Raw genomic sequence first — 20,387 nt, forward strand, 5'->3', positions numbered from 1 at the left:
TTGCGCTACCTCGCAAACGCGGGAGACAGCGACAAAGCAAAAAAGAAAATATATATATATATATATATATATATATATATATATATATATATATATATATATATATATATATATATATGATATTAAGCAATATTAGGCTAAAGTCTGACATGAAAAATAATATGTTCTGTTCTTGATCTGGAGAGAAATCTAGGACTTATCTTAACTATGTATATAACTGACCAAAATTGACATATTATACTTTAATCAGCTAGGGAAAAGTCTCAAAAACAAAACTGATATGATTGTGTATATCATAACTTCTAATCACTGAAGAATTATACGCAACTGGGTAACAAAAGTGTAGAAAATTGAATTTTAGTACCATTACATTGCTGGACTGCTTACTGCTCTTTTTAAGCACATTGTAACTACGTATGAGGGGCAAAATCATCAAAAAAGTAGAGTCCCACACCTCAAAATGTCAAAATGGTACAATAGCACCAATGTAAAGACAAGGGTGTGGAGTGTTAAACAACAAAAGCTGCCACTCTTCGTACTTATAATGTGTGTTCCAAAGTTTTTGAAAACTGTTCCCGGATTATTAGCACATAAATTTCGCCATCAAAATTAACCAGTTTTCTGGTGACATCTGTCTTTTGAGTCCTGGGTTTGCAACAGTGCACTGGTGTAACTTACCCACAATATGCTTAAATACAACCCCCCTTCGTTTATCTCATGTTTTGAAATGATTTCTGAAAATGGACTGAATAGCTTGCATGTGGAAAAATAATTACTATACCATTAAACTAATCAATTTACCAAATGACAGAAGCAACTACTGACAATGAAAACACCATTCAAAGTATTTTTCTCCGCCCTGTAAATAATGGTATAATACTTGAACGAAAATGAAAGAATCATATATTCTGTTTATGAAAAAATGGATGCTGATGTATGAATGAATGCATACAGAGTCATAACAAACAACAATAAAGATAGAATCAAGCACGTAGTGCAACAAACTGGTTGAAGGCATCGAGAATGTGAAGGTCCAGATCTTGAGTGAAGAGCAGGGTACTCAGTGTCTGACTGTAGCGTTCCACTTGCGTGTTGTGCTGTTGGGTAGAATACAGCAAATTAATGACCAACTTTAAATGTAAATATTTATACAAATATATTTGTATACTGGAGTCACTGGACTTTGCCTGAATGTGGCTGTGCTACGAGTGAAGGATCAGCTTTGGTCAGGAAGTTATCATTGTCAACAGCTGAAAAAAAGAAAGAGAACAAAGGAGCACAATCTCAGTGAGGAGCTTCTTACTTCTGAGTTCATAATCTTCTGCTACTGACTTTAGTGCAGCCTTGTGGCTACATGAGCACCTTAAAAGGGATTCTTAGGTTATACAAAAATTACAATATGTGTACTTATGATGCAGCATGTGCATTTATTTATTTCTCATTACATAAATATAAGAAGGGAAACCAGAAATCAGCAACGAGCTACATACTGGTCACAATTATGACTTTGGTCTGTAAGGTTCTGTTAAAGATAATCGAAAAGCAAATGGATGACTTCCTAAGCAGGACAGTATGCTTCTAAGGAAAAGAGGTCATATATAACAACCCTCAAAGACTTCAACGAGATTGAAAGCTCTGTCTTAGACAAAAGAGTGGTTGGGTGTTTTGTTCGAATCTGGACTGCCAGTTTGCACATGACCCCACAACATATGAAAGGCTGATTAAGAAGCTGAATCACAAGGCAGGAATAGGGGGAAAGGCACTTTCAATGGATAGATCATCCAAATGGAGGGAAATAAAGAATGAACATTGGGGAAGCCTTTTTCAAATGGGTCAAGATGACCAGAAGAGTGCCACAGGGTTCTGCTCTAGGATAGTTACTCTTCTTTATCTTACCTGAAGGCATAGACTTCTATCTAAACATGTTTACAAGATGATGCAGAGGTCATAAGGGAAGAGAAAACTGAGGAGGTTTACATCAACTTACAAAGGGACCAAAACTATTCCAAAGTTGGAGAAATTCAATCTTAGCAAATGTAAAGCAATTAGGATGAGCCAAAGTGGTAGGCCTCAATTATATCTAGCAGGAAATAAGCTTCAGGATACTACTTGAGAATGACGTGGGATTGAAATCATCCTTAACCTCTTGCCAGGGTCCTACATGAGGAGAACAGATAGAGACAAACTGTCTGCTGACAAATATCAAAAAAAGTTTCTAGTACATACATAACTTTTCTTTCATACTTGGCCACAGTTTCCCACTTTAGCGAGGTAGTGCCAGGAAAATATGAGGACAGGGTGCACTTGCTTACATCCATTCTGTAGCTGTCTTATGCAACACACCAAAACCACAACTCACTACCCATAACAAAGCCCCATAGTCCTCTCTGTGGCTTCCCATGGATAAGGAAATACCCAGCAAGCTGTTCATATCCAACATAAGGCCAAAACTAGACTATGCTCCTCAAGTTTGGTCACCACACCTAAAGAAGCGCAAAGAGCTAACAGGGAAGGTCCAGAGGATGCCAACAAAGATGGCACCAGATTTGACAGCCAAGTTGCAGGGAAGGGAAAGAGGATTCAAATCTGCCCACCTTGGAAGAAACAAGATCCAAGATATAGATAGAGAACACTTCTTCGAGAGATGTGGGGACAGAACAACCAGAGGATATAACATGAAATCAAACAAGGAACACTTTTTTAAAAAATGTAGAGATGTACTTTTGAAAGTGGTGGGTGAATGGAATAAAATGAATATGGGCAAGGTTAATGCAGACAACATACATACGTTTAAGAAGTTGTATGATAGTAGGGAGTGCTCAGGAGATGGGGCCTTACGAACGTATGACTCCTTCCTCCTTCCAGTTCAAATAAAACATACACAAAAACATACATCATTCAATACAAAACAAAACATGCAAAATTCTTTTACCATCATGAAGATCTGATGTAGTCTACCAATAGTCCAACGATACCAGTGTGTATTAAAATCACGGCCATCTGTGTCGCAACGTACAAGGTGCTCTGACAGGATCATGATAAAGCGCTGTGGTAAAAAATTAAATATATCAATAGGTATTTAAATACTTCACATTAATAAAAAGCACTAGTATACAGAGAATCACTTGTATGAGTTTTTAAAATCACTTAGGTGTTATATATACATTATCAAGCTACAATAACTAAATATTCACGTGAGGTGGCGTCAGGAATGAATGAAGGCAGCAAGTATGAATATGTACATGTGTATATATGCATATGTCTGTGTTTCCTTGCGCTACCTCCCTAACGCACGACACAGCAACTAAGTATAACAAATAAATAGATAATACTTCCTGAGAAATCATATGGGTGGGTATTGATTGAGAGGGTAAAGGTATGTACAGAGCAGCAGATTGGAGAAGAGCAGTGTGATTTCAGAGGTGGTAGAGGATGTGTGGATCAGAAGAATGTATGTGAGAAATACTTAGAAAAACAGATGGATTTGTTTGTAGCATTTATGGATCTGGAGAAGGCATACGATAGAGTTGAGAAAGAGGCTCTGTGGAAGGTATTAAGAGTATATGATGTGGGAGGTAAGTTGCTAGAAGCAGTGAAAAGTTTTCATCAAGGATGTAAGGCATATGTACAAGTAGGAAGAGGGGAAAGTGAATGGCTCCCAGTGAATGTTGATCTGTGGCAGGGGTACTTGATGTCTCCATGGTTGTTTAATTTGTTTATGGATGGGGTTGTTAGGGAGGTGAATGCAAGAGTTTTAGAGAGAGAGGCAAGTATGCAGTCTGTTGTGGATGAGAGGGCTAGGGAATGAGTCAGTTGTTGTTCGCTGATGATACAGCGCTGGTGGCTGATTTGGGTGAGAAACTGCACAAGTTGGTGACTGAGTTTGGTAAAGTGTGTGAAAGAAGAAAGTTGTGAGTAAATGTGAATAAGAGCAAGGTTATTAGGTTCAGGAGGGTTGAGGGAAAGTAAACTGGGAGGCAAGTTTGAATGGAGAAAAACTGGAGGAAGTGAAGTGTTTTACATATCTGGGAGTGGATTTAGCAGCAGATGGAACCATGGAAGTGGAAGTGAGTCACAGGGTGGGGGAGGGGGCGAAGGTTCTGGAAGTGTTGAACAAAGTGTGGAAGCTGAGAACATTATCTCAGAGAGCAAAAATGGGTATGTTTGAAGGAATAGTAGTTCCAACAATGTTATATGGCTGCAAGGCATGTGCTAAAGATAGAGTTATGCAGAGGAGGGTGGATGTGTTGGAAATGAGATGTTTGAGGACAATATGTGGTGTGAGGTAGTTTGATCGAGTAAGTAATGAAAAGGTAATAGAGGTGTGTGGTAATAAAAAGAGTGTGGTTGAGAGAGCAGAAGAGGGTGTATTGAAATGGTCTGGTCACATGGAGAGAATGAGTGAGGAAAGGTTGACAAAGAGGATATATGTGTCAGAGGTGGAGGGAACAAGAAGTGGGAGACCAAATTGGAGGTGAAAGGATGGAGTGAAAAAGATTTTGAGTGATCGGTGCCTGAACATACAGGAGGGTGAAAGGCGTGCAAGGAATATAGTAAATTGGAATGATGTGGTATACCAGAATCAACGTGCTGTCAATGGATTGAACCAGGGCATGTGAAGCATCTGGGGTAAACCATGGAAAGTTCTGTGGGGCCTGGATGTGGAAAGGGAGCTGTGGTTTCGGTGCATTACACATGACAGCTAGAGACTGAGTGTGAACGAATGTGGACTTTGTTGTCTTTTCCTAGCACTACCTCGTGCGAACACGAGGGGAGGGGGTGTCATTCCATGTGTGGCGGGGTGGCGACAGGAATGGATGAAGACAGCAAGTATGAACACAAATATGTACATGTAAATGTATATATCTGTGTATGTATATGTATGTATATGTTGAAATGTATAGGTATGTATATGTGCATGTTTGGGCATTTATGTATATACATGTGAATGTGGGTGGGATGGGTCATTCTTTCGTCTGTTTCTTTGTGCCACCTCGCTGACACGGGAGACAGTAACAAAGTATAATAAATGAATATATATATTTCAATTTTTTTTTTCATATCAATTCTCTGTGTTCCTGTGTAGCCAGTTAGCACCAAGAAGATGAAGAATGACCTCAAGTGTTTACATCCACTTTATTGCTGTCATGTAAAATTCTCTGAAACCATAGCCTGCTCATCAACATTCAAACCTCACACATCTTTCCGTGGTTTCCTGTGACTGCTTCATGTGCCCTCATTCAATGCACTGACAGCATATCACCCCTTTTATACCACAACACTCCAATTCACTATATCCCATGCAGTATGTTCTCGCCCTGATCACTCAAAACATTTTTCTACTCCATCTTTCCACGACAGTTCCCTTTTCTTGTTCCATCCACTTCTAACATGTACCCTCCCAGTCAGCCTCACCTAATTCGTCCTCTTCGTGTATCCAAACCATTTCAGAACACTCCCTTAAGCTCTTTCATATATACTCTTCTGGCTACAACATTTCTCTCCTTTCTTCATCAATTAACACTACAAATCACATACTGTCCTAAAACATTTCATTTCCAGCATATCCAACCCCTTCAATACATTTTTACCTTAAGGCCCATACCTTCCATCCATTGAACACCCTTGGAAAAACTACACCACCAAACACACCCATCTTGGCCATCACAATGACCTCTCTTTCCACACACTCTTTAATGCATACATGGCCTCATCCCCCCTATGGTTACTTCAGCTCCTAAGGTTCGATCCACTACCATAACCATTCCCAGGCATCTAAAATACTTACCTTCCTCCAGTTTCTCTCCATTTAAACTCACATTCCAACAACCAGCTTCTCCAGTTTCTCACTCACATCTGCCTCCAGATTTGTGTCATCAGCAGAGAGAAATGGACTCCCAAGCCCCTCAACATCCCATCAGAATGCAGACCTGCCTCTCTATATCATATACAGTACATGTTTAAAAAGGAGTTTTCTGTGTTTTCAAGTTTATTTCTACAACATCCTCAGGCAAAACATTTTCTAAAGTAACTTCAATCATATATGGAAGTTTATGGGAAAGCAATCTAAACATGCCAGAATCTTGCTCAATGGTAAAGTGGGGGGGATACACGTATCAATGAAGGACAAAAATCGACCACATAAAGATATAACATAAAACTTGGAATAAGAATATAAAGCATGCTCACCTGAAATATGATAAGAAAGAGATTTTTTTGGTCAGCCTGGGCAGCTTCAAGTTTTTCTTCCATTCTTTCTATTTCTTCTTCACTAGGACGTGGTCTTTGCTCCTCCTCATCTGATGATGACTCATCAGAATCATTCCCTGAACGACGCTCACGAGCTTCACTTACTTCCCGCTGTAATCGCCCTACATGTTTATTCATTTTGCGGATAGTGGCATGAATAATTTCCCATATGTAGTTCCTGTAAAAGAATTTGTGATTGGAAAAAGTAGTAAAGGAATGGAAAAGCTATGTTATCTACATGCTTTCTTACTACATCACTAACAGGAATGACAGAATATAAGTATTTGGGGGCTATCTTGGGAAAGTTTGGTGATACGGAAGGAGAGAAAATGGAGAGAGCAATATAGGGCAGAAAAATTACTGGGTTCTTTAAGAGAGTAATGAAGGGAAGAGGTGCAAGCATGGAAGTGAAGAAAGGATTAAGGGACAGCACAGTCCTACCAACCCTGACCTATGCATCTGAAACACTGACATGGGATGAGTCACAGAGGTCAACATTCCATGCTGTGGAAATGAGTTATTTGTGATGAGCATGTGGTATGACTATATGAAATGAAGAAAAATATGGAGGTGTATGAGAGATTTGTTAAGGCAGGGAATGCAAAGAGAATGAATTACAGAGTAGTAGAGTTCAAAGAGATTAGTGTGAGAGAAAGCCCACCCATGACATGAAGAAAAAAGAGTGGAAGAGTACTGGAGAGATAGAAATGTGAGAAGAATGCATGGAATGGTATATGCAAGGGAGGCATGTAAGGACGGGGATAAGCAGAAATTCTTTTGCCATGGTTAACCCCTTCATAGGAGTCTCCAGTGAGAACAGGCATCAGATATAGATGAATATATATATTACACATAAGGTGACCCTATCAGATATAGGAAAGACAAAATGACTTATTTCCATTAGCCGGAAAAGACTGTGAGAAAAAATGGTACTATGAATAAAGCCAGAGCATATGCAAAGTAAAACTGAACGAAGATAAACAGATGACCATTCTAAGTAGTATCATTGTAGATATGATTTAGGAAGACTTAACAGAAGAGAAAGATCTTCAACCCTTCCGCTCCCTCTCAGTCACCTTTCAAGGCAAGTAGGAGATACTAGTCAATACACACAGTACTAAATCCAGACATTATCTTTACAACTTACTTTGTAAACTCAGGCATCATTTCCTTACTGAAGATCCAATTGGCAACCGATGCACATGAGACAATTTGTGTGCGGAGGAATTTATCACACAGCATTACCATCATCTGTTGGTGGCGTTCCCATACTTCATGCATCTCACGTAGAACAAGAATCTGAGCTTCCTCATTATTTCCTACAATTGTTTCAAACACCTGCAAAAGAGATAATACAGTGATAAGAAATGAATATTCCTGTTATCTCTGTCTACTGCTTCAAACAACTGCATAAAGATACCAGGTAATATCAAATTATGAGTGTCTGTTATCAGATCTGTAGTACTTGAGTTCATACTCTTACTGAAAAAATTTAAAATTTGATATTCATACTAATGACCTTACTGTAATCAAGCCTGTGTGCTTCCACTCACACTCATGATTATGTGCAGGTGCATTATCATTATTATTATACTTTGTCTCTGTCTCCTGCGTTAGTGAGGCAGCGCAAGGAAACAGAAGAAAGAATGGCCCAACCCACCCACATACACATGCATATACATACACATCCACACACCCATACATTTTTACGTATACATATATATACAAACACAGACATATAAATATATACACATGTACATAATTCATACTTGCTGCCTTCATTCATTCCCGTCACCACCCTGCCACACATGAAATGACAACCCCCTCGCCCCGCATGCATGCGAGGTAGCGCTAAGAAAAGACAACAAAGGCCACATTCGTTCACACTCAGTCTCTAGCTGTCATGTATAAGTGCAGGTGCATATATAATCATATTCCTAATTTACAAACAACCCAGCAAAAGCCGACAACAATTTACAAAATCTAAAGCCTTTTGCCTTATGGTCTTTTCCTTTCTGTTGGGGTGGATTGTGAATATCATTTGGTTAAAAGTAGTATTTCTACCCTAATATATAGCTAACACTTTCTGTGAGCCACACTCAACCATCAAGTAGTATAGCTTGTGATGCAGCTAATACAGCTAATTAGGCGAGTTTGCAAATTCTCAGTCTTGTTGTGATGCAATGAAGGAATGTAGGCTAGATAGCAAGGCAGCACATCAAATGCAACACTATTATATATCCCTGAAAACTCCATCAATCAGTGCCTAGGTGGCCATACAAGGTAATTTATCACCAAACTGGTTAACTTTTACAATGGTGATGAAGAATTGACACTTAGCAACTGGTGGATCTTAACCAACAAAACTATATTTTCAGCCAAGACAGGAGTTTTCTATTAACAAATGTTGACCCCCAACCCCAATCACCCATCTACTCTTGTCCTCCTACTAACCCCAGCCTCTATCCCCTCGACATTCCTACATCATTCTTCTCCAATCCCCTTCAACTTTGTTTCATTCAGAATCACAAATATCCATGTTTCTTTCAACAAACATCACCTTTCTCTTCCTTCCTTTTAATCTTGGTTACAACCAAGCACATTCAACACCCTAGCCTGAGCCTTCTGAAACAAATCCTAATTGACTCCTTCTTTCATTCCTACCGTTGGTGAGACAGAATACAAAGAAGGGAGGATCTCTGGCCCCCCCCCAATTCTTCCCAATTTAGTTGCCTCATACAGCATGCAAGAGGTATGTCAGTAGTTTTCTTACTTAACTATCCCCATGGATAAAAGGAAATTTGAGAAGGAGAGAGTCATGTGTTTTACAAGTTGCCAAATACAGTAATATGTGGGGAGTTAAAGAGGAAGTTTAAGTTTGTGGATAGAGTTCCAGAAACCAATGTGTATGAGACAAAAAGGAAAAAATGGCAACCAGGGATAGGGAGGGGAGTATAACAGCCACTACGGTAACAACTCACTGTGCTGCTATCATGACTCCTTCTTGATCAACATATGCCTATCACCTATACTTACTTGTTCTTTACTTAATTTGTATCATCAATGAAACTGATAGTATGTAGAAGCATGGCAGCAAGTAGAAGATGATGCCTACCATCTTCATCTTGTATCACATCAAAAGACCATATGATCATTAACAAACTATATAATTACTGATACCTAACAACCCATCACTAAGAACAGAATTCACTAAGTCTGCCATGGTGACTCATTTATTGGGAGTTCCTGGAAGGAACAGGCATCAGAAATATAGACAGAAAAGTACACAGATACCAACAACTTGTAACTTTGAATACAATAGACTAGCACTGACAAAAGATAGCTTGTGATTATCAAAAAATATCTATCATCAGAATTCAATAATATTTTCATGAGAGGATTTCATACCTTTAAAAACTTTGAAATTCCAGCAAAAGCATGAGAGAAACTTTTAGAACCAAGATGAAGGATAGTCTGAACAAAAACTTGGATTTGGAGTGGGTTGTATGGTGGGTCTGTCTCATCATTCTCGCGCAGTGGGTTTGGTAGCTCACTGAGAACCTGTAAAACTTCCGTTGTCATTCCTTTAGCTCGCACCACTGACTCAAGCTGATGGGCAACTTCAGCACCTGATAGATCACCTGTCCAAATAAGAACAAAAATACTATGCAATTCTTCTGGCTCGATGATATACAGGATCATTTAGTTTAGATGCAAGAAATAGTGATGAACACTAATTGACTAATTGATACAAAAAAAATCTTCATAGAATAATACAGGTAGAGATTAAAGAAAAATCTGAACTTTAGTTTTAAAACCTGAAAACTTCCAAGTTAATGACAAGATGTATACAAGTGCCCAGAGTTAGCTGCTTTGAATAATACATAATTTTCTACAAGTGTAAGAGTCCAAACAGAAAAACAGAAGAGTTAATCCTAAAAAATTATAAATAAGAGAATCATATGTTAAACATGGTAGACAGAGGGATGACTTTTTTTTAAATCAAGTTTTGGAATTGAGGAAACTTTCATGTAATGAAATTCTTTTAATGTGACACCTAAATTGAAGCACATTATTCACACAATTCTAAAATACTTCCATGTCAAAGCATCCACATCATTGCTCCCTGGCAATGACAACTACCAAACCTGAAAAGACATGCTCATAAATATGATGTGCTTTGGATGTGTGTGCATAATTAATAAGAGAAATAAGTTTTACACTTATTTGGTGGGGGAGGTACATAATTGCTCCAGTCAAGACAGAACAAGTATTTTCATGCATCACAGTTAAACCAGAGGTTCTTTTCTGCTCCTGCCTATAATAACATAATGACAGTGCAATTAACTACAATTTCTGTCACAATGACCAAGGCCATAGGAGGAGGATGCAAAATTGTGAAATGACAAACTTTTTCTTGATCAAAATACAATACGATCAATTTTCCCATGACCTCTTATTAATTTTCAAAGTAAAAATTGTGCCCTGGATGCTTCTCCGTTTTGCAGTAATATGGTTTTTAAGAAAAGGAATCTAAGTACAACACATGCTCATACATAAAAAAGTATACATTTTTTTTTTTTTTTTTTTTTTTTTTTATACTTTGTCGCTGTCTCCCGCGTTTGCGAGGTAGCGCAAGGAAACAGACGAAAGAAATGGCCCAACCCCCCCCCCCATACACATGTACATACACACGTCCAGACACGCAAATATACATACCTACACAGCTTTCCATGGTTTACCCCAGACGCTTCACATGCCTTGCTTCAATCCACTGACAGCACGTCAACCCCTGTATACCACATGACTCCAATTCACTCTATTTCTTGCCCTCCTTTCACCCTCCTGCATGTTCAGGCCCCGATCACACAAAATCTTTTTCACTCCATCTTTCCACCTCCAATTTGGTCTCCCTCTTCTCCTCGTTCCCTCCACCTCCGACACATATATCCTCTTGGTCAATCTCTCCTCACTCATTCTCTCCATGTGCCCAAACCATTTCAAAACACCCTCTTCTGCTCTCTCGACCACGCTCTTTTTATTTCCACACATCTCTCTTACCCTTACGTTACTTACTCGATCAAACCACCTCACACCACACATTGTCCTCAAACATCTCATTTCCAGCACATCCATCCTCCTGCGCACATCTCTATCCATAGCCCACGCCTCGCAACCATACAGCATTGTTGGAACCACTATTCCCTCAAACATACCCATTTTTGATTTCCGAGATAATGTTCTCGACTTCCACACATTTTTCAAGGCTCCCAAAATTTTCGCCCCCTCCCCCACCCTATGATCCACTTCCGCTTCCATGGTTCCATCCGCTGACAGATCCACTCCCAGATATCTAAAACACTTCACTTCCTCCAGTTTTTCTCCATTCAAACTCACCTCCCAATTGACTTGACCCTCACCCCTACTGTACCTAATAACCTTGCTCTTATTCACATTTACTCTCAACTTTCTTCTTCCACACACTTTACCAAACTCAGTCACCAGCTTCTGCAGTTTCTCACATGAATCAGCCACCAGCGCTGTATCATCAGCGAACAACAATTGACTCACTTCCCAAGCTCTCTCATCCCCAACAGACTTCATACTTGCCCCTCTTTCCAGGACTCTTGCATTTACCTCCTTTACAACCCCATCCATAAACAAATTAAACAACCATGGAGACATCACACACCCCTGCCGCAAACCTACATTCACTGAGAACCAATCACTTTCCTCTCTTCCTACACGTACACATGCCTTACATCCTCGATAAAAACTTTTCACTGCTTCTAACAACTTGCCTCCCACACCATATATTCTTAATACCTTCCACAGAGCATCTCTATCAACTCTATCATATGCCTTCTCCAGATCCATAAATGCTCCATACAAATCCATTTGCTTTTCTAAGTATTTCTCACATACATTCTTCAAAGCAAACACCTGATCCACACATCCTCTCCCACTTCTGAAACCGCACTGCTCTTCCCCAATCTGATGCTCTGTACATGCCTTCACCCTCTCAATCAATACCCTCCCATATAATTTACCAGGAATACTCAACAAACTTATACCTCTGTAATTTGAGCACTCACTCTTATCCCCTTTGCCTTTGTACAATGGCACTATGCACGCATTCCGCCAATCCTCAGGCACCTCACCATGAGTCATACATACATTAAATAACCTTACCAACCAGTCAACAATACAGTCACCCCCTTTCTTAATAAATTCCACTGCAATACCATCCAAACCTGCTGCCTTGCCGGCTTTCATCTTCCGCAAAGCTTTTACTACCTCTTCTCTGTTTATCAAATCATTTTCCCTAACCCTCTCACTTTGCACACCACCTCGACCAAAACACCCTATATCTGCCACTCTGTCATCAGACACATTCAACAAACCTTCAAAATACTCATTCCATCTCCTTCTCACATCACCGCTACTTGTTATCACCTCCCCATTTACGCCCTTCACTGAAGTTCCCATTTGCTCCCTTGTCTTACGCACCCTATTTACCTCCTTCCAGAACATCTTTTTATTCTCCCTAAAATTTACTGATAGTCTCTCACCCCAACTCTCATTTGCCCTTTTTTTCACCTCTTGCACCTTTCTCTTGACCTCCTGTCTCTTTCTTTTATACTTCTCCCACTCAATTGCATTTTTTCCCTGCAAAAATCGTCCAAATGCCTCTCTCTTCTCTTTCACTAATACTCTTACTTCTTCATCCCACCACTCACTACCCTTTCTAAACAGCCCACCTCCCACTCTTCTCATGCCACAAGCATCTTTTGCGCAATCCATCACTGATTCCCTAAATACATCCCATTCCTCCCCGACTCCCCTTACTTCCATTGTTCTCACCTTTTTCCATTCTGTACACAGTCTCTCCTGGTACTTCCCCACACAGGTCTCCTTCCCAAGCTCACTTACTCTCACCACCTTCTTCACCCCAACATTCACTCCTCTTTTCTGAAAACCCATACTAATCTTCACCTTAGCCTCCACAAGATAATGATCAGACATCCCTCCAGTTGCACCTCTCAGCACATTAACATCCAAAAGTCTCTCTTTCGCACGCCTGTCAATTAACACGTAATCCAATAACGCTCTCTGGCCATCTCTCCTACTTACATAAGTATACTTATGTATATCTCGCTTTTTAAACCAGGTATTCCCAATCATCAGTCCTTTTTCAGCACATAAATCTACAAGCTCTTCACCATTTCCATTTACAACACTGAACACCCCATGCATACCAATTATTCCCTCAACTGCCACATTACTCACCTTTGCATTCAAATCACCCATCACTATAACCCGGTCTCGTGCATCAAAACCGCTAACACACTCATTTAGCTGCTCCCAAAACACTTGCCTCTCATGATCTTTCTTCTCATGCCCAGGTGCATATGCACCAATAATCACCCACCTCTCTCCATCAACTTTCAATTTTACCCATATTAATCGAGAATTTACTTTCTTACATTCTATCACATACTCCCACAACTCCTGTTTCAGGAGTATTGCTACTCCTTCCCTTGCTCTTGTCCTCTCACTAACCCCTGACTTCACTCCCCAGACATTTCCAAACCACTCTTCCCCTTTACCCTTGAGCTTCGTTTCACTCAGAGCCAAAACATCCAGGTTCCTTTCCTCAAACATACTACCTATCTCTCCTTTTTTCACATCTTGGTTACATCCACACACATTTAGGCACCCCACTCTGAGCCTTCGAGGAGGATGATCACTCCCCGCGTGACTCCTTCTTCTGTTTCCCATTTTAGAAAGTTAATACAAGGAGGGGAGGATTTCCGGCCCCCCGCTCCCGTCCCCTCTAGTCGCTTTCTACGACACGCGAGGAATACGTGGGAAGTATTCTTTCACCCCTATCCCCAGGGATAATATACATATATATATACATACACACACACACACACACACACACATATGCACATACACACACACACACACACACATACATATATATACATATGAAAAATGTAAGAACAATTTAGAAACAAACTTTTAGCTTGAAATGAATGAAAAAAAAAATTAATCATAAATATCTTACTTAAAACTTGCATAATCACTATTGTACAAAAATTCCACCAATGAAACCCAAAAGATACTCCAGAAACCTACATATTTGGGCAAAGTTATGAGAGTATACATATAAACATGAATATACATAAAAGCATATAAACATGGAAATATCCACTTCTACATGTGGTACAATAATAATATCTTTCCCTCTTGCCTTATCCACTTTTATCATACATGATGCAAACCTCCTTCAAACACGACACTCTCAAACAAAGGCCATCAACTAGTTAACCATTTCTTAGCCAAGTTGGATCATCTAATCAAAGGGATATACTACAATCCTAGGAAAGGCTAACTTAAAACCTTTTATCATATGGACCATGCCATTCACAATCATAATGCCAGTATACATATACTTACATGCTTCATTGGCATATTTATAAACTGGTTCTGGTTTGTGTGGAACAAAACAGTCAAATTGCTCTGGAACAATTTCTGCAATTCTCTGGTGATATGACAACCTGTGAACAATGAAAAAAATTAGCTTACAGTGAGTGAATAATAAGACAACTAACTGCTGATATGGTGTCAATACATAGATCTAGATATCAAATGAGCATAAGCCTGAATAATGATACAAATTAACTTTAATCCATGTGAAATTTTCATATAAAAAGCACATTAATAAATTACACTGTGCAAGCATAACAAAGAAATTATCATATGTCTTTTGGAAGGATTTAAAAATATAAGTCTTGAAGAAACTCTGGGGTGGCATCCTCCATACGTCTTGAACATCTGCGGGTTAGAAAACTCTAAACCCACCACCATCTAACTGGTAGGTAGTTGTATGGTAGCTCCATGAGCTTTGTACGTTTGAAATATTTGAGGACAATATGTGGTGTGATGAATAATCAAATAAGATATGGTACGACAAAAGACAGGTGTGGAAATAATAAAAATATGCAAGAGAAAGCTGAATAAGGCATGCTGAAATGGTTTGGTCATAAGGAAAATATGAGTTAGAATAAGACTAAAAAGGGTATACATATCAGAGGTGGAGGAAACAAGGAAAAGGAGGATACCAAGGAGATGGAATGATGAAGTGAAAGATGCTTTAAAGGTTCAGAGCCTAAACATGCAGGAGGATGCAAAATGTGCAAAGGCAGAGCCAATTAGAGGAAGGTGGTATAGGGGGAATGCCATGCTGTCACTGGGATGATCCAGGGCATATGAAGCAGTTGGGGGAAACCATGAAAAGGTATGTAGGGCTTAGTTGTGTATAGGAGACCAGGCTTGAGTGCATTATACATGAAAGCTAGAGAGTGAATGTGAATAAATGAGGCATTTTCTTTGTATGTTCCTGGAACTACTCAGTTAAACTGGAAAATAGCAAACATGTACGAACATATGTATTTTTCTCATAGTTGATTGCTGTTTCCCAAGTAAGGAAGGTATCACCAGGAATAGACAAACAAAGGCTAGATCTGCTCAAATCCATTCTTTAGCTGTCATATGTAACACACCGGTTCACATACTTTTATTTTGTGCATGTGAGTACTCTATTGAGTAATGTACCTTAAACTATACAATAGATTTTCAGCTACCAATAGTTTCGACATTAGGTGACATACCTCATGCACCTTAGAAGCACTTCAATTATGAATTTGGCTCTCGGGTGCATTGGATCTAACTGCGCTGCCTCAAGCCAGTCATCCCATGACCACTTGAACTGGAAGTTACTCAAGTGGTATGAAAACCAGTTTACAAACCTAGGTAGAAAATGAAAGGAATCATAATCACATTCACCTTACTTCCACATTATCATAACAACTGCTGTGTTGTTCATTCACACAATTATTTCTTCATAACTGTCTGTATGTCTCATCATTTTTTCCCAATCTCTATGGAAAGATGAAATTAACTACATACAGACCTCTGACAGGCAGCTAAATGTACCCTGCACAGAGCCACCTAAAATCCTATGTATAACTAAGAAAAAAAAAATTCCAGGCAATCCAACTTCTAAAATGTGCAAGGATAAAAAGAAAATTTACTCTTAATAGGTCTATCCTGTTGCCTAATGGAAAAGTAGAAAATACTGTTGACTAGAATAACTAAGACTGTGTAAAGAAGATACCAGTTTTCAGCAAGAAGCTCCTTTTAACTTTACAACTCAAAATTCTAGAATTTGACTTTACATTAAAATGAAAAAAGGTGTCATGTAGATGTTAATATTAAGCAAAAGATAAACTTAAAAAAATCATACACAATACAGCTTTAGTTACTTCTCCATTTTCAGATATCAAAAAATAACAATATATCTTTTCTTTCTTTCATACTATTCGCCATTTCCCGCGTTAGCGAGGTAGCGTCAAGAACAGAGGACTGGACCTTTGAGGGAATATCCTCACCTGGCCCCATTCTCTGTTCCTTCTTTTGGAAAATTAAAAAAAAAACGAGATGGGAGGCTCCCTTCCCTTTTAGTCGCCTTCTACGACACGCAGGGAATACGTGGGAAGTATTCTTTCTCCCCTATCCCCAGGGATAACAATAAATATATATATATATATATATTCTTATTATATATCTTATTTTGCTTTGTCGCTGTCTCCCGCGTTTGCGAGGTAGCGCAAGGAAACAGACGAAAGATATGGCCCAACCCACCCCCATACACAATGTATATACATACACGTCCACACACGCAAATATACATACCTATATATCTCAGTGTACACATATATATACACACACAGACACATACATATATACCCATGCACACAATTCACACTGTCTGCCCCTACTCACTCCCATCGCCACCCCGCCACACATGGAATACCATCCCCCTCCCCCTCATATATATATTTTTTTTTTTTTTTTTTTTTTTTTTTTTTTTTTTTTATACTTTGTCGCTGTCTCCCGCGTTTGCGAGGTAGCGCAAGGAAACAGACGAAAGAAATGGCCCAACCCCCCCCCCATACACATGTACATACACACGTCCACACACGCAAATATACATACCTACACAGCTTTCCATGGTTTACCCCAGACGCTTCACATGCCTTGATTCAATCCACTGACAGCACGTCAACCCCTGTATACCACATGACTCCAATTCACTCTATTCCTTGCCCTCCTTTCACCCTCCTGCATGTTCAGGCCCCGATCACACAAAATCTTTTTCACTCCATCTTTCCACCTCCAATTTGGTCTCCCTCTTCTCCTCGTTCCCTCCACCTCCGACACATATATCCTCTTGGTCAATCTCTCCTCACTCATTCTCTCCATGTGCCCAAACCATTTCAAAACACCCTCTTCTGCTCTCTCAACCACGCTCTTTTTATTTCCACACATCTCTCTTACCCTTACGTTACTTACTCGATCAAACCACCTCACACCACACATTGTCCTCAAACATCTCATTTCCGGCACATCCATCCTCCTGCGCACATCTCTATCCATAGCCCACGCCTCGCAACCATACAACATTGTTGGAACCACTATTCCCTCAAACATACCCATTTTCGCTTTCCGAGATAATGTTCTCGACTTCCACACATTTTTCAAGGCTCCCAAAATTTTCGCCCCCTCCCCCACCCTATGATCCACTTCCGCTTCCATGGTTCCATCCGCTGCCAGATCCACTCCCAGATATCTAAAACACTTTACTTCCTCCAGTTTTTCTCCATTCAAACTTACCTCCCAATTGACTTGACCCTCAACCCTACTGTACCTAATAACCTTGCTCTTATTCACATTTACTCTTAACTTTTTTCTTTCACACACTGTACCAAACTCAGTCACCAGCTTCTGCAGTTTCTCACATGAATCAGCCATGGTTCTCAGTGAATGTAGGTTTGCGGCAGGGGTGTGTGATGTCTCCATGGTTGTTTAATTTGTTTATGGATGGGGTTGTTAGGGAGGTAAATGCAAGAGTTTTGGAAAGAGGGGCAAGTATGAACTCTGTTGGGGATGAGAGAGCTTGGGAAGTGAGTCAGTTATTGTTTGCTGATGATACAGCGCGTGGCTGATTCATGTGAGAAACTGCAGAAGCTGGTGACTGAGTTTGGTACAGTGTGTGAAAGAAAAAAGTTAAGAGTAAATGTGAATAAGAGCAAGGTTATTAGGTACAGTAGGGTTGAGGGTCAAGTCAATTGGGAGGTAAGTTTGAATGGAGAAAAACTGGAGGAAGTAAAGTGTTTTAGATATCTGGGAGTGGATCTGGCAGCGGATGGAACCATGGAAGCGGAAGTGGATCATAGGGTGGGGGAGGGGGCGAAAATTCTGGGAGCCTTGAAGAATGTGTGGAAGTCGAGAACATTATCTCGGAAAGCAAAAATGGGTATGTTTGAAGGAATAGTGGTTCCACCAATGTTGTATGGTTGCGAGGCGTGGGCTATGGATAGAGTTGTGCGCAGGAGGATGGATGTGCTGGAAATGAGATGTTTGAGGACAATGTGTGGTGTGAGGTGGTATGATCGAGTAAGTAACGTAAGGGTAAGAGAGATGCGTGGAAATAAAAAGAGCGAGGTTGAGAGAGCAGAAGAGGGTGTTTTGAAATGGTTTGGGCACATGGAGAGAATGAGTGAGGAAAGATTGACCAAGAGGATATATGTCGGAGGTGGAGGGAACGAGGAGAAGTGGGAGACCAAATTGGATTTGGAAAGATGGAGTGAAAAAGATTTTGTGTGATCGGGGCCTGAACATGCAGGAGGGTGAAAGGAGGGCAAGGAATAGAGTGAATTGGATCGATGTGGTATACCAGGGTTGACGTGCTGTCAGTGGATTGAATCAGGGCATGTGAAGCGTCTGGGGTAAACCATGGAAAGCTGTGTAGGTATGTATATTTGCGTGTGTGGACGTATGTATATACACGTGTATGGGGGTGGGTTGGGCCTTTTCTTTCGTCTGTTTCCTTGCGCTACCTCGCAAACGCGGGAGACAGCGACAAAGTATAATAATAAATATATATATATATATATATTTTTTTTTTTTTTTTTTTATATACCTCGCACACATGAGGGGGGAGGGGGATGGTATTCCATGTGTGGCGAGGTGGCGATGGGAATGAATAAAGGCAGACAGTGTGAACTGTGTGCATGGATATATATGTATGTGTCTGTGTGTGTATATATATATGTGTACATTGAGATGTATAGGTATGTATATTTGCATGTGTGGACGTGTATGTATATACATGTGTATGGGGGTGGGTTGGGCCATTTCTTTTGTCTGTTTCCTTGCGCTACCTCGCAAACGCGGGAGACAGCGACACAGCAAAATAATAATAATAAATACAAAAATTATCAGCTAAAAATACAAACTTTAAACAATCAAGACCATATATTCCTTAAAGGTCTATTTCTACAGATTACTGAAAAGTGGACAATTTTGTTGAAAAGGTAATCTTAAACTTCATACTACACAATTAAGCATAACAAAAATTTAGTCAATAACCTGGAGCACAAAACCCTGAACATATTCTCAATATCTGCATGGAATACGCCTTTACAATACTTTTAAAAATCAGTTTAATTGATAATTCCCCTCCCCCCCCAAAAAAGAAAATTGGGTATGATCTTCCACTATCCATTACACTACTTTTAGTAAATTCTGAGAATATGGAATATGATAGAGGAGACACTTTTCTGAGCCTTCGCAAAGCAGTCCCAGGATACCTGTACAACATATGTGAAACACGAAATCATGTATGACAGGAATATTTCCATGTGATTTAGCATCTGAACTAGGCCAATTTAAATGCTAAATCACAAGGAATATTTTCCTACCCAGCACATTTTGTTTCACACTAATAACTGTACATGGTTACAAATCACATCATGTTAAAAAGGTATATTATGTTAACCTAAAGATAGCTCCAGGTGACATGATCAAACTGACCTATGCTAAGTGCCTTCCTGCTTTAACTTACAAGACAGCATTCACGAAAATCTATCCAAAAACAACATATTTTTGGAACAGGATGCTAGTTGGTGTATCCTTAATTACTCAACTGGGACTCAAGAAGGCTTTTTAGGATCAAAACCCATTTTCCGAGTCTGAAAATTATTTAAGAATATTCTTTACAAATA

The 20,387-nt window shown here is 39.7% G+C and overlaps 1 protein-coding gene across 1 annotated transcript in view; it reads right to left on the bottom strand.

Moving 5' to 3' along the window:
* Positions 1 to 595: 595 nt before the first annotated feature.
* Positions 596 to 20,387, bottom strand: part of Cbp80 (Nuclear cap-binding protein subunit 1) — a 32,394-nt gene continuing 12,602 nt past the window's right edge. Inside the window, exons 10-16 of the mRNA XM_071685181.1 lie at positions 15,930 to 16,067; positions 14,716 to 14,816; positions 9,658 to 9,890; positions 7,397 to 7,587; positions 6,190 to 6,427; positions 2,933 to 3,046; positions 596 to 1,097 (exon numbers count right to left, since the gene is read on the bottom strand). Coding sequence (XP_071541282.1) covers positions 984 to 1,097; positions 2,933 to 3,046; positions 6,190 to 6,427; positions 7,397 to 7,587; positions 9,658 to 9,890; positions 14,716 to 14,816; positions 15,930 to 16,067 — 1,129 coding nt within the window. The 3' untranslated portion in view covers positions 596 to 983. The remainder of the gene's footprint in view (positions 1,098 to 2,932; positions 3,047 to 6,189; positions 6,428 to 7,396; positions 7,588 to 9,657; positions 9,891 to 14,715; positions 14,817 to 15,929; positions 16,068 to 20,387) is intronic.

This window comes from Panulirus ornatus, chromosome 39, assembly GCF_036320965.1.
Source record: "Panulirus ornatus isolate Po-2019 chromosome 39, ASM3632096v1, whole genome shotgun sequence".
Lineage (NCBI taxonomy): Eukaryota > Metazoa > Arthropoda > Malacostraca > Decapoda > Palinuridae > Panulirus > Panulirus ornatus.